The sequence below is a fragment of the Propithecus coquereli genome, unplaced genomic scaffold (assembly GCF_000956105.1).
Source record: "Propithecus coquereli isolate 6110/MARCELLA unplaced genomic scaffold, Pcoq_1.0 Scaffold126, whole genome shotgun sequence".
Taxonomy (NCBI): Eukaryota; Metazoa; Chordata; class Mammalia; order Primates; family Indriidae; genus Propithecus; species Propithecus coquereli.
Window position 1 is genome coordinate 2,987,113 of NW_012136747.1, and position 12,947 is coordinate 3,000,059.

A 12,947-nucleotide genomic window follows, 5' to 3' on the forward strand; every position below is an offset into this window, starting at 1 on the left:
AGAACCAGCAGTGTGGGAATGGGGTCCATGAAAAGTCAAGGTAGAATCTGAGAGACCATTTGAAAGCAGTCTTTATGAAACAAGGAAGACCCCAAAGCTTGAGTAGACAGTGGGAAGTTATGAGTTCACTTTGCCATAGGCCCCCAGGTAAGCCTCAGGGTTCAGACTTTCAGCAGGAGTCTCGGCGGGTAAGGTTTTCCCACTGCACAGAGCTGGAGAGCTAGAAGCCACAAGGGAGAGGCTTGGTGATGGAGTCTCACAAGGTCCACCACCCATTTGGGTCAGAATGCATACAATGCTTCTTTAAACTGACTCTCAAAAAAGTAAAATAAAGGACTAAAACAAACAAATGAAACAGGGGAAGGGAAGAACAACAACCACAGAAAAATGAGAATGAGCCACAGTAAGTGGAGAGCAGTGGCCCAAGTGCAGGAGGTGAGCAAGGTTCCTCCCACATCCAAGCGAAGGTGGCCTGTAGGAGCCGAAAGCCAACCTCCTCCTACGCAAGGAGATGTGCAGCTCCAGCCAGGCCGGACTCCGCACCATACCGTTTTGCTCTCCTTCCATCTGGTGGGGCCTTCTTGGTCCTCAAGTTCCATTTACCCAAATCCCACTGAAGGCCCAGGTCATGTTTTTCTTCCCTATGTTTACCCTACTTGTCTAGGATAGTTTTATAAACATGGAACAAATCAAGTTAAAATCTAGTACCTTCTTGATCTATGTTTAAAATGTTACTATTTATATAAAGAAGCGTTCTTTCACACTGTTTGAAACTGAACTTAATAATCCAAATGATTGCTTGGAGGGTGAGGATGGGGAACAGAAATCCTTGGAAGGAGACGAAAATATTTCAAATTATAAATTATTATATTTAAAAAAAAAGAAGCATTCAAGGCATTTTTTTTCTTTCTTCCTACACAGCAGAAATGAAATGAGATTGGAGGGCAGGGAGGTTGCAAGGAACAAAGGTTTTCTGTGACATAAACCTTAATGGCCTAAGCAGGCTGCTCTTTGGGCAAATTACACTTCCGCCTTTGAGAGAGAAAACCAGGCCAAGGTGTGAATTCCAGACTATCTGAAAGCTGAGTTCCAATCATCAAAAAAGAGTTTTTGAAAATAACCTAGGATTCTGGTAAAGATTAAAAAGAATGCAAGGGTTAGTAAGAAGGAATCATTCCTTACACATTAATTTTATTTGAAGTTACTCTAAAACTTTTGTAAAACTCATAGTGAATTAAAAGTTATATGATTTCAGTGGCTCAGAGGTTTTTTGGTGACACATGAAATGTAGAAAATTACGAGATATAAATCTTAGAACAGGGAAGGATTCAAGCAGTTCCACCAGAACCTTAGATAAAGTGAGCATCCTTCTCACTATAAACTTGGGGACCAAGTGCCACTGCAATATGGCAGCACCATAGCTACAGCAGAAGGCTGATAAGGAAAAAAAATTGAAGGGTGTCAGAGGGAGAAAAGAAGATAAAATTTCCTTGAAAGGTTAAATCTACAAATCCGAAACTATGAGAAGAAAAATCAGTGCAAGATGCATGTAATTTTCTATGATGTCACATAGTAACCAGCATGATGCCAGGACATGGAATGTGCTTGATGAATCTTGAGGGAAGGAATCCTGAAGCACTGTGCTCCAGCACCTACCTTAACAAAGAGCAGACCTGTGCTTCCCTAGTGACCTCGGGGCTATTTATGAGCTGTCACACTTCTAAGCTCAGGAAAATACTTACTTTCCTGGACTTGCCACTACATCAAAACCAAATTTCCTCAGTCCACCGAAGTGGCTTCCCTGTAATTTCCATCTTACAAACACAAAACGTTAACTCCAATCAGACAAGCCATTTAGTTTGGCTCAATGAATATTTATGGACAGCCTAACTTGTGCCAGGCTGTGTTAGGAGTTGAGGTACAAGTAGAGATAAGACGTGGCCTTTGCCTTCCCTGGGACTCATTTCACCAGGACATCCCTTTCACTTGCCTTATCAATCTTACAAGTACAACTCGTTGCCTGCCACCTGACCTGTCCTTGCCAGGATTACCTTCTCCTGCCTCCACACACCCTAGTGCACTGTCGATCCATCACTACCATGTGGCTGTTCTTACATCCTTGAGGAAACCCTCTCCAATTAACTTGTCCTTAAATTGCTGTCTTCACTCCCTTGTCTATAGTTCTCTATATTTTGCTACTCCTTTTGCTGTAGATTAGAAAATGATTTGCTGTTTTCATAACTATAATAAAAAATAAGTTATAACACCACTCATAATTGCCTATCCTAACACAACTGTTCTAATCCACATCCACATGCATACTTGATATTGACACAATCGCAATCCCAATAGATACAAATTGCTCGTCACTTTTATAATCTCCAATATTCACTGTGTACCACAGTGAAAATAAAATTTGTAAGCATTACAAATTTTGATACATTTTAAACATAAAAAGTAAAATTTGATTGGAATGCATTTTCTAATAAGATGAGTGACTTTGTTTCTCAGTTCGGCTATCCATAGATAACTAAGACTCACTACTAGAAGGAGACAGAGTTCACTCTAGTATTTTTAAAATTTTTGTAGACATAACGCACTAAGACATCTTATTCATATAAATAAGCAGATGGGAATAGAAGGAGTCTTGTTATAACATCACTTAATTCTCTGAATTTCTTTTTAAGTATATCCTTCCCCCCAGCCCAGTAACACAGATACTAAAATATAATTTTTAGATAGGTCATTATCCCGACAATTAGGTATATTTTCAGTTTTGCTAAAAGCAAAGAATTAGAAACCATCTATTTCACAAAAGAATCAGTGAGAATTAGTTCAGTAGTCATTAGCCATTCAACTTTTTAATTTTGTGAAAATATAATAAAGGAGGCATTATCAAAACATATTAAGAAACTTTTAATTACGCCTGCTATTCTTTCACCTACAGGTATCTTTTGTAGTTTGATATATTCAACATTAGGAAAATTAAAATATTGTTTATTACATGTTGACATTTAATTTTTTTAGAAAATAATTTTAACTTCTCTGTATACTTTAAATATACTTTCAGCAAAATCTTATAGTTGTAGATTTAGTTCATTCAAAACAGGCAGCCAAATCAAACTTGCTTTTAGTCCCAAAATGCATTTTTCAATTCAAATAAATGTGATAATACGAATTAAGTGAAATTATAACTGTAAAATAAATGACAAAATGCATCTTATAAAGCAAATTACAAATAGGTCACAATTAAAATGATAAAGACCTAATGAAATTAATTTATCTCTCCTTTAATAAGATATCAAATGTAAAAACAAGTTAATAAGTCAATGTTCTTTTTCCTTACTTATTTTGAAATAATATAATGCATAGCTAAATTTATAAGTTACCTATGAAACAGAAGTATGATAAAAAACATGAAATTTCTTCAGTGAATGTGTATGTAAGTGTATACTGTGCTCTCATCCTTCAGCCACTAGAAATAAGTAGGAAATAAGCAAAATAATCACAAATAACACCATTAATCTAACAAGACATCATGATAAAAATTTTCTGTGTATTTAATAAATGAGAAAGGTATATGTTGCTAAATACTAACAGATTCATAGCCAAAATATAATTTCATTTTTTAATACGAGGCAGAAAATACTAAAGATGTCACAAGAACTGTCATTAAAATGAATACATCATATGATTTTAGGTTTTTAACACTGAGTCAGCCTAAAGGAAATGATGTGAACATTTTCCCATGGGCTTTACCTGATGCATCCTGAAAATGTGTATTTAAAAGAATCAGTGTCATTGACCTATCCTGCTCAAGCTGCTGGAAGATGGTTCTCTTTCCACCTAATGACATTGCCCTAGGGATGCGTACAGAGAAGAGCTGAAAAGCACTATGTGTGTTTAAACATGTGAAAAGGCTGCTTTGGCTTTCAGTCACTCTCTTTCCTTTGCACTGACTGGATGCTACCTCGAGAGCTATGCACTCTGACAAAAGGGCACGAAGAGGAAAGTTGCTCTGCTTTATTGTCACACAGTGTCTCCATTCAGAACAACCCAACACATATCAAAATACCCAGATCTTCCACCAAGCTTCAGCCTTAGCAGCAAATGTGGTTAAGAAGGTGACCCACAGTGAGAACACCTTTGCTAGCTATCAAGGGAGGCTCCCTCGCGCTTGGTACCGTGGTATCCTGTAGCCCAGCTGAACACACAGTAGGGAGATGTGGGATGGGCAGAGAGCCTGCCCTTCTTTCATGTCAAGTGGAAGAAAGGTTATTTTGAATTTAAGACAGTTCTCAACTAGATCATTTTTAAGAAAGAGAACAGTTGGTGGAAATTAAGGATCTGGAAATTAATTCCCTTAAACTACCCAGGATCAAGGATGCCTGAATCACACATGGCCCCACACATGGCCACCCCAGTAGGAAGATCATGGGGTTAGAGCACAAATACCAGGGCCATTTGTCCAGGGTCACTTTGTCACCTAGGAGCATGGACTTCAGGTCTCCCGACTGTAGTTTTTCAAGTTTGCATAGAACTGCATATTCTTCACCAAAATAAATTCTAAATGTTGTTAGTTTGAGATGAAACCACTGTGGTGTATGGTGTCTTTAATTTCTAAGTTTTATTTTTGAAATCACTGCTGCCCCACTGACTGGATTCTGCTTACAGCATGTTGCTCAGTTCTGAAAGAGCTACGATTTGCCTGCCAAAAAATTCTTGATGAATGTCAAAGGGATAACCTTACTTAAGCTAATTCTTTTTAAGTCAAATGAAATACTAATATCAGATGAATTTTTATCAATCTGCCTTATAATCTGAGTTCCTCATTTTATCAAGAGAAGGCAATTTTATCAGTGGAGCAAAACACTTTCACTAGTACATAGTTCAATAGATCATAACCTCAGCGATGTGTAGCACTCACAGCACATACTAACACTTAAACTGGCCCTTAGAAATTCCTGGTGGTAGGAGAGCAGTTTGTCATTCATGAACATGTTGTAGTGTAAGACTGCTATGGAGCCAGAAAGTTGGAGGCCTATCCATGCTATTTAGTAATTGTGTGGTGAACTTTGGAAAACCATTGAAACTTGAGAAGCCTCAGATAGCTCTGCTATAAATCAAGGATAAGAATATTTATCTATGTAATATGGCTGTTGTAAAAACAGAAGGTAGTGAAGGTTCAACCCCTACCACAGGCTTAGATAGGCAGATTTTTTTTTTGTTATCTATTATTTTTCTTTAATTAAGAAATTCTTGTTTCTTCTTTTGAATATTCTTTTTACGTGGCACACAGTGACACGAGATAGGCAGATTTTTTAAAAGGTGGTTTTTATCACTAATGACTTACCAGAACCATATCCAGGTATTGGCCCTTTGGTTTGAAGGTCTGGGAGCCCCACATTCAGCGCGTTGGGTACCATGTTGTCCAGATGTGGCTTGGGCCCAACAGGATGAGATGGCGAATGCTTCATGCTGGGCTGCCTCTGCTGCTGCTGCTGCTGCTGCTGCTGCTGGAGTGCACTCACCATTCGAGCCAGCTGGAGGACAGGAGAAAACAGACACATGATGAGCCAATACCCTGAACTTCCTAGGAAAAGACCACACGTGATTCCTTTTTGCTACAACTGGGGGTACCCTTCCCATCCTACGTACCTGCTGCTCTTGCTGTTGGCGCACAGCTTGAGAAATCTTTCTCTGGTTCTGTAACAACTGTTGCTGCTGCTGCTGTTGCTGCAAGAGAAGCTGACATGCCTACAAAACAAGGAGGAAATAGGGAACCAAAGTTTCCTAAGATTGACTTTTAGTACCCTCCAAACATAAAAAGTGGCAAAGATGTATGAAGCAGATCAAAGCTAAAGGGAAAAAAAAAAGCAAATGTTTTTAGCTACAAGAAGAAAACCTGCTACTTACCAACTGAAACTGGGGGATCTGTGGGAGCTGGCTCAGCATGGCAATTTGTTGAGGCGATAACTGGGGCCCCACGTTGAAAAGACCTGGACTCAGGCCACTGTTGGGAAACTGCTTAAGCATTGAGGCAGAAACCTAGCCAGAAGGAAAAAAAAAAAAAGGAATCCTCAGAATTTATCAAAATATTTTTTTCTATGAAAAGAATCTTGATGTATCTAAAGCAAATGTTAACAGTGATTATCTCTGAGCAGTGAGATTATAAGAGATTTTAATTACTTCTTAGACTTTCCAATTTTCTACAATAAAAACTATGAATTTTGTATTCAGGAAAACATCTTTAAGAAATAAATTTTTGATGACAATATGGCTTTTGCCTAACTGAGAAACTGTTACTGAAAATGTGCCATAAAACCATATACACCAAATTGCACAAAGCTAATACGTAAATGTTTACAAGAGAGTACTTCAGCTACACAAGTAAGAAAAATATATTAACTTGTAAATAGGAGACACAGGAGAGTCAACTCATGACTTCTGATAGGAAACACTCCCAGAATCGCAGTGTGAAAGCGCTCAGAAGGTCAGCAGGCCCAGCTGGCTCCAATCCCTGGTTTTTAGGAGTGAGCCAGGCTGGGCTGCGGGGAAGCTCTGGTGACAGAGAAAGGATTCCCTCCCATCTTTGGTCTGCTAAGATGTTTTACGTGAGCTGAAATGAGTTTCCCTGCACTTTCATCCACTGAACACACTGGATCAGCTGGGGCCACAGAGCAAGAACTTAGGAACTTAGGCAGCACACTGGTCGAGAGTTCAGTCCTCGGGAAAGACTGCCTGGGCTTGAATCCCAGCTTTGCCACTTCAAAGCTTTGTGACTCAGAGCAAGCTACTTCATCTTTCTGACCCTTGCTTTCCTTATCTCCAATAGAGGAATAATAATAATAATAATAATATTAACTTCAGTGGGTTGAGGATTTTCATGAGTTAATATATGTTAAATGCTTAGAGATGCATTCCATAAATGTTCATATTATTCCACAGGCTGGTTCTTCAAATGTCTATAGAGACAATGATTACAGCTCCCTTGCATCTCATCTTCAGCTAAATACAATCAGTTCTTTCACTTGTATCTCATTCCATTTCTCAATGAAGAAGCCTAGAACAGAAGGCCATTTTCTAGGGTCGTCCAAGTAGACCTGGCCATCCCTAACCATCCCGTTAAAAGTAATGCTTTTATTAATAATGCCCAAGATCTGTTTCTCTGGTGACCACATCACAACTCCTGATTCATACACTAAGCTTAATGTCAATTAAAATCCACTATATTTAAAAATGCTTCCCCCATGTAATATTTATTAATAATATTTAATCCATGCAGCTAAGTTTTTAAAATTTTATTAATTTGTATTTTTATTTGAGCTTAGGACCTTATATTTACTTTTTTGTGCATGGCGTGTAGTAGATGCTTGATAAATACCTATTAAATGGATGAATCTCTATTATATTTTAACTTGTTAAGAGTCACTCCACCAAGTTCTTTTTGATCCCATCATTCCACTTATTCCAGTTTGTGTTCTCCCATCTGGTCACGGATGGGAATGCTGAACATGATAGAGCTGGGATAATCCAGGCATATGCCACTACAATGTCCTTGCAACATGAAACAGATCAGCCTAGGAATAGTCAATCATTTACTAATCCACACAGTTGTTTAGCATTTAGCCTATATTCTTCCATCTCATCCAAAACAAAGAGACAGCATGTCAAATGGCCTGTTAGAGACACAACAATCACATTATTTTTATTTAAAAAAATTTTTTTGTGAGACAAGAGTCTCACTCTATCACCCCAGGTAGAGTGTAGTGGCATCATCATGGCTCACTGCAACCTCAAACTCCTGGGCTCAAGTGATCCTCCTGCCTCAGCCTCCCAAGTAGCTGGGACTACAGATGTGCCCCACGATGCCTGTCTAATTTTTTCTATTTTTAGTAGAGACTGGGTCTTGCTCTTGCTCAGGCTGATCTCAAATTCCTGAGCTCAAGTGATTCTCCCACCTTGGCCTCCCAGAGTGCTAGGATTACAGGTGTGACCCACCGCACCTGGCCTGTATCATTTTTATATTCTAATATTTTTACCAATTGGTGAAGGGAATGAGTTAAAACTTGTTAGCAAACTATGATTATTGATTACTGTCATAGGTACTCAAAAACAATCTTTTTGATAATCTAGTCTACATTCTTGCCTGGAATTGGCACTAAGTCAATCAGTGTTAAGCCATTTTCCTTATGTCTCCCTCCAGAGATTGTTTTTAAAAATTTCCCTTCATTTCCTTTTAAGGGAGGTGTGCTTGTTTCCCATTTCTGATCTGAGGCTCTACACAGAGGGACATCCACCTTCATCACGGCACTCTGGGCCTCTTTCCCCTTCTTGGAAGCAAGGCTATAGGGAAGACTGCTCCGTTCCAGTTACCCAGGGTGAAGTTCAGAATTCAGAACTAGGAAGCACACATTCTCCAGCATGTTTAATTGGTAGTAAAGGAGATATCCTGGCCCTAATATGCCTTCCTCTTTTACTTAAAAGAATTTGGGTAGGAAAGAGGGGTGGGTCATTATTAAACTCTCCTTGAAGACTCTCAGCATTCCTCAAAGATCACAGACAGGGCTCTGCAAATCTTTTCACAAATTCTTTTTCTGCTATAGGATTTCATCTGTCTTCTTTTGGTTTGAACATTCTTCTTAACAAAAGCAATAAAGATTTTACTTCCACTTTGTAATCAGTAGGCATCATACAATTAGTCCAAAGCAATGATTCCTTTCCCAGTCACCAAATTGCACCAAACCAAACTCTAAAGGTTCTTTAAATGTGCCTACTTTTTCGTAAGCCTCAACTTATTTTGTGTTCTAATTCCCTAAGGCACCTCTTACATTCATCCTTGCTTTTACTCTTGCTTTCCACCTTCTGAAAACGCCCCTTTATAAAATGAGTTTATTGGAAAGCTTCCCCCTTGGGTCTTCCCTTTTCTCTTTCTTTAGCATCATGGTCAGAATTAAATTTCTCAGTTTCCTAATACTTTTGAGCCACCATCTCTGCCACATTCTCAGGAATATATGCCTGTCTTTCCTTTGACACCCTTCTAGTCTAGAAACATCTGGCCAAGTTCAGCTTTCCTATGCTTGGCTCACCTGCTCACCTGCTCATTTTCTTCCAAAATCTCAGTCACTGTCACTTAACCCTGCAGTCCCCAACCACCCCTCACCTCACCCCCTGTCACCTGTCTGCAGAAAAACTGTCTTCCATGAAGCTGGTGCCAAAAAGGTTGGGGACCCCTGATAACCCATCAATTCTACCATTTTGTAAAGTACTCTGGTTTAAAGTAATAGTTCTCCCAGCTGCTTCCTCTCTATCCTAAGAGATGCTGAGTGTTACTAACCAATTTAAAAACTTGTTTAAGTTTCTATTTTAACTGTTGTATTCCAAGCAGATGTGAGCACGAAATGAGCACACACTACTGTGCATTCTGCCTCAGCACCAGTTTTACGACCAGCATGAGGAACATATTTCCTCCACAGTTTCCCCCAAATAACTCTTCATCTCTCCTTTGAATTCACCCTAAATGTCACCAGTGTGACTTATTATCTCTGATATAATAATTTTAATCTCACTATAATGAGAGGTTTGGGGGGGACAGGGTGAGTACGGATGTATCCTGTGCTCTCAAAACCATACTTCAAACCAGAGTCTTGTTTCACTAAACCTCGATGGTCCATGAAATCACATGTACTATCTTCAGTGTGAATTTTAAATTCATTTGAATTAGCAACTGTACCTAATGTTTTCTTTTTTTTTTGAGACAGAGTCTCACTCTGTTGCCCGGGCTAGAGTGCCATGGCATCAGCCTAGCTCACAGCAACCTCAAACTCCTAGGCTCAAGTGATCCTCCTGCCTCAGCCTCCTGAGTAGCTGGGACTACAGGCATGTGCCACCATGCCCAGCTAATTTCTTCTATATATTTTTAGTTGTCCAGCTAATCTATTTTCTATTTTTTAGTAGAGACAGGGGTCTCGCTCTTGCTCAGGCTGGTCTCGAACTCCTGAGCTCAAACAATCCGCCTGCCTTGGCCTCCCAGAGTGCTAGCATTAGAGGCGTGAGCCACTGCGCCTGGCCCTGTACCTAGTGTTTTCCATACATTTATGCCCACCTGGAACCTCAGAATGTGACCTTATTTGGAAATAGGGTCTTTGTAGATACAATCATGAGGTCATGCTGAATTGGGGTGGGCCCTAACCCAATAACTGCTGTCCTCAGAAGAAGAGGGAAATTTAGAGACAGAGACAAGAGAAGGAAAAAAAAGCCATGTAAAGACAGAAATACACAGCTGAGGATGCCAGGTGAACACAGACACAGAGATTGGAGTGATACATCTATAAGCCAAGAGACAAGGACTGTCAGCAACCACCAGAAGCCAGGAGAGAGGGAGGGAATAGATTCTCCCTCAGAGTCTCCAGTAGGAACCAACCCTGATGCTACCTTGATTTGAGACTTATAGCTTCCAAAGCTGAGAATAAATTTCTGCTGTTTTAAACCACATAGTGTGTGGCAATTTGTCCTGGCAGCCCTATGAAACTAATATAGTAACTTTGTTCAACTCTCCAGACCTGTGCTGTCTAACAGGTTAGCTACTAGTCTCATACAGCTATTGAGCACTTGAAATATGGCTTGTCTCAATTGAGATGTGCTTTAAGTTTAACATACATATCAGATTTCAAAGACTGTATTAAAAAAAGAAAATAAAAATCTCAATAATAATGTTAAGCACTGATTACATGATAAATGATATTCTGGAAATATTACGTTAAACAATACATATTACTAAAATTAATTGTACCCATTTCTTTTTAGCTTTTCTAATGTGGCTATTAAAAAATGTTTTAATCACATCAGGTGGCTCATGTCGTATTTCTATTGGGCAGCACTGCTCTGGGCCACCAGCATTGTTTCCAACTTCCTTTCCTAAGTTTTCTTCTGGGATGCGCCAGAAATCTCCTCTGCTTATTTTCTTTTCCAACCTGCTGGCCTCCAAAATGAATGGCTATTGTCTGAGCTTTCATATCTCTTTCCTTCTTTGTTCAGTTTTAAAAGCTCTACTGAACAAACCAGCTAGTCCCTTGGCCATCCCTTGCCAAGAGATCATTATTCTCCTCTCTCCCTCCAGCAATTCCTACCACTCAAAATTAGCTAAAGAAACCACCATGCAAAGTAAAACACGCCCATGGCCCAGCAGTACCCTGGGGAAACTCATCCTAGGAGATAAATAAAAGAATATTCACAGCAACATCGTTTACCATAGCAAAAACCTAGAAACAACCCAAATGTCAATCAATAGTAGAGTCGGTAGAAGAATAGGTAATTATGGTATATTCATATAATGGAATACCATATGAACCACAAATTGCCCATATCAACATGGGAAAATCTTAGGAACAATGTCAAGTAAAAATAAAACCAAAAAAAAAAAAAGGGCTATATACTATATAATTTCATTATATAGAGGGCAAAAAAGGCAAAATGAAAACAAGATATTGTTTAAAGATAGATACAGAAAGACTACAAAGAAAAGCACAGGAATGTGACCTTATATTTAGAAGGTATCATACGTTCTACACACTGACAATTTTACAGACTATAAAAAGTCATACTTTTGAGGACTTCCTATCAGTCTTGTTCAACTTCTCCCTTCTTCAGACTGCAAATTTGTTATACTGTTCTTCTCCAAAGAATACAAAAGGACCAGAGAGAAACACTACCAGGCTCCAGGCAAATGCCTATTCATACCTGGGCTGCAGAGTAATTACAGTGCAGGTTTGCACATACCCTACTGCAGGGAGTTAATTACTCTGGCTTGAAAGCTCTTCAATCTCCAGCTGGGTTGGAGGGAGTGAAGATCTTATTGCAATCAATATGACACTTAACAAAGCACTGCAGGTACAAAATGACAGTAATTTAAAGGCAAGACAAAGGCCCACTAGAATGTACTGCTTTCTGAATACTGCATTTGAGTAAATGGAGGAAAAAGGCAATGGCAGAAACCTAAGGCCCAGGACACTTGTAACAAATCGTAAAGATGAGTTTCAGTGTCTTCTCTCTCTGTTTACATTAAATAGTGACTGCCCCTATTATGTGGTCAGAATGGATGTAAAATTTGATGACATGTATCAAAGCCTTTTGGAATTTTCATGTGCTTTGACCTAAAAATTTCATTCTGAGCAACTAAATTTAAAAATAATATGGGCCAAGATTTAGGTATAAGGATTTCTCTGTGGCATTATTTATAACAGTGAAAAACTGGAAACAATTTAATACCTAATAATGGAGGAAGGAAACGCCAAGTAAATCAAGGTAAATGTCTGTCTGATGAAACATCATTAAGAATGATCAACATGGAGACTATACAGGAACAGGGGAAAATATTAGGACATGATGTTAGCAAAAACAGCAGGTTCTAGTGACAATGAATACAATTATGTAAAAAGCATGCCTGTATAAGAAAAAAGTCTGAATAGAGGATTGTGTAAAAATAACCGCTGTCATTGTATCTGGGTAGGGAGTTTCTAAAAGAATTTTTTTCTCCACTATCCAAACTTTCAGTGTGGTTATCTTTTTAATTATTAAATAGAGCTACCCAACAATTTTGTTTTTTAAAAATATAGAAATGTCAGGGAATGATAGAAGATCATTTAATATTTATATTTAATATAAATTATTTAATATTTAATTATTTAATATTCTGTACCCATTATGCATTAAATAAATGTTAACCATGTTTTCCTAAATAAACAAATTTCAAAAATGTAGGGAATACAAGTACTTTCCGTTTTTTAAGTAGAGCAGATACTCTCATCATACATTTGTGGCACCCAAGTCTCTTAGACAAAGTTAACTATGTTTTCCTAATAATTCCACTTTCAAGATGATTCTGACATGCACGTTTCCATGACTCGATACAGAGTTACTGAGCTGAACGATACACGAAGATGCTCAGA

At 38.6% G+C, this 12,947-nt stretch overlaps 1 protein-coding gene across 1 annotated transcript in view; it reads right to left on the reverse strand.

The window, feature by feature from the left end:
• The window catches only part of TNRC6B (trinucleotide repeat containing 6B), a 56,516-nt gene that overhangs the window by 11,723 nt on the left and 31,846 nt on the right, over positions 1-12,947 (reverse strand). Inside the window, exons 10-12 of the mRNA XM_012638090.1 lie at positions 5,917-6,048; positions 5,659-5,757; positions 5,354-5,543 (exon numbers count right to left, since the gene is read on the reverse strand). Coding sequence (XP_012493544.1) covers positions 5,354-5,543; positions 5,659-5,757; positions 5,917-6,048 — 421 coding nt within the window. The remainder of the gene's footprint in view (positions 1-5,353; positions 5,544-5,658; positions 5,758-5,916; positions 6,049-12,947) is intronic.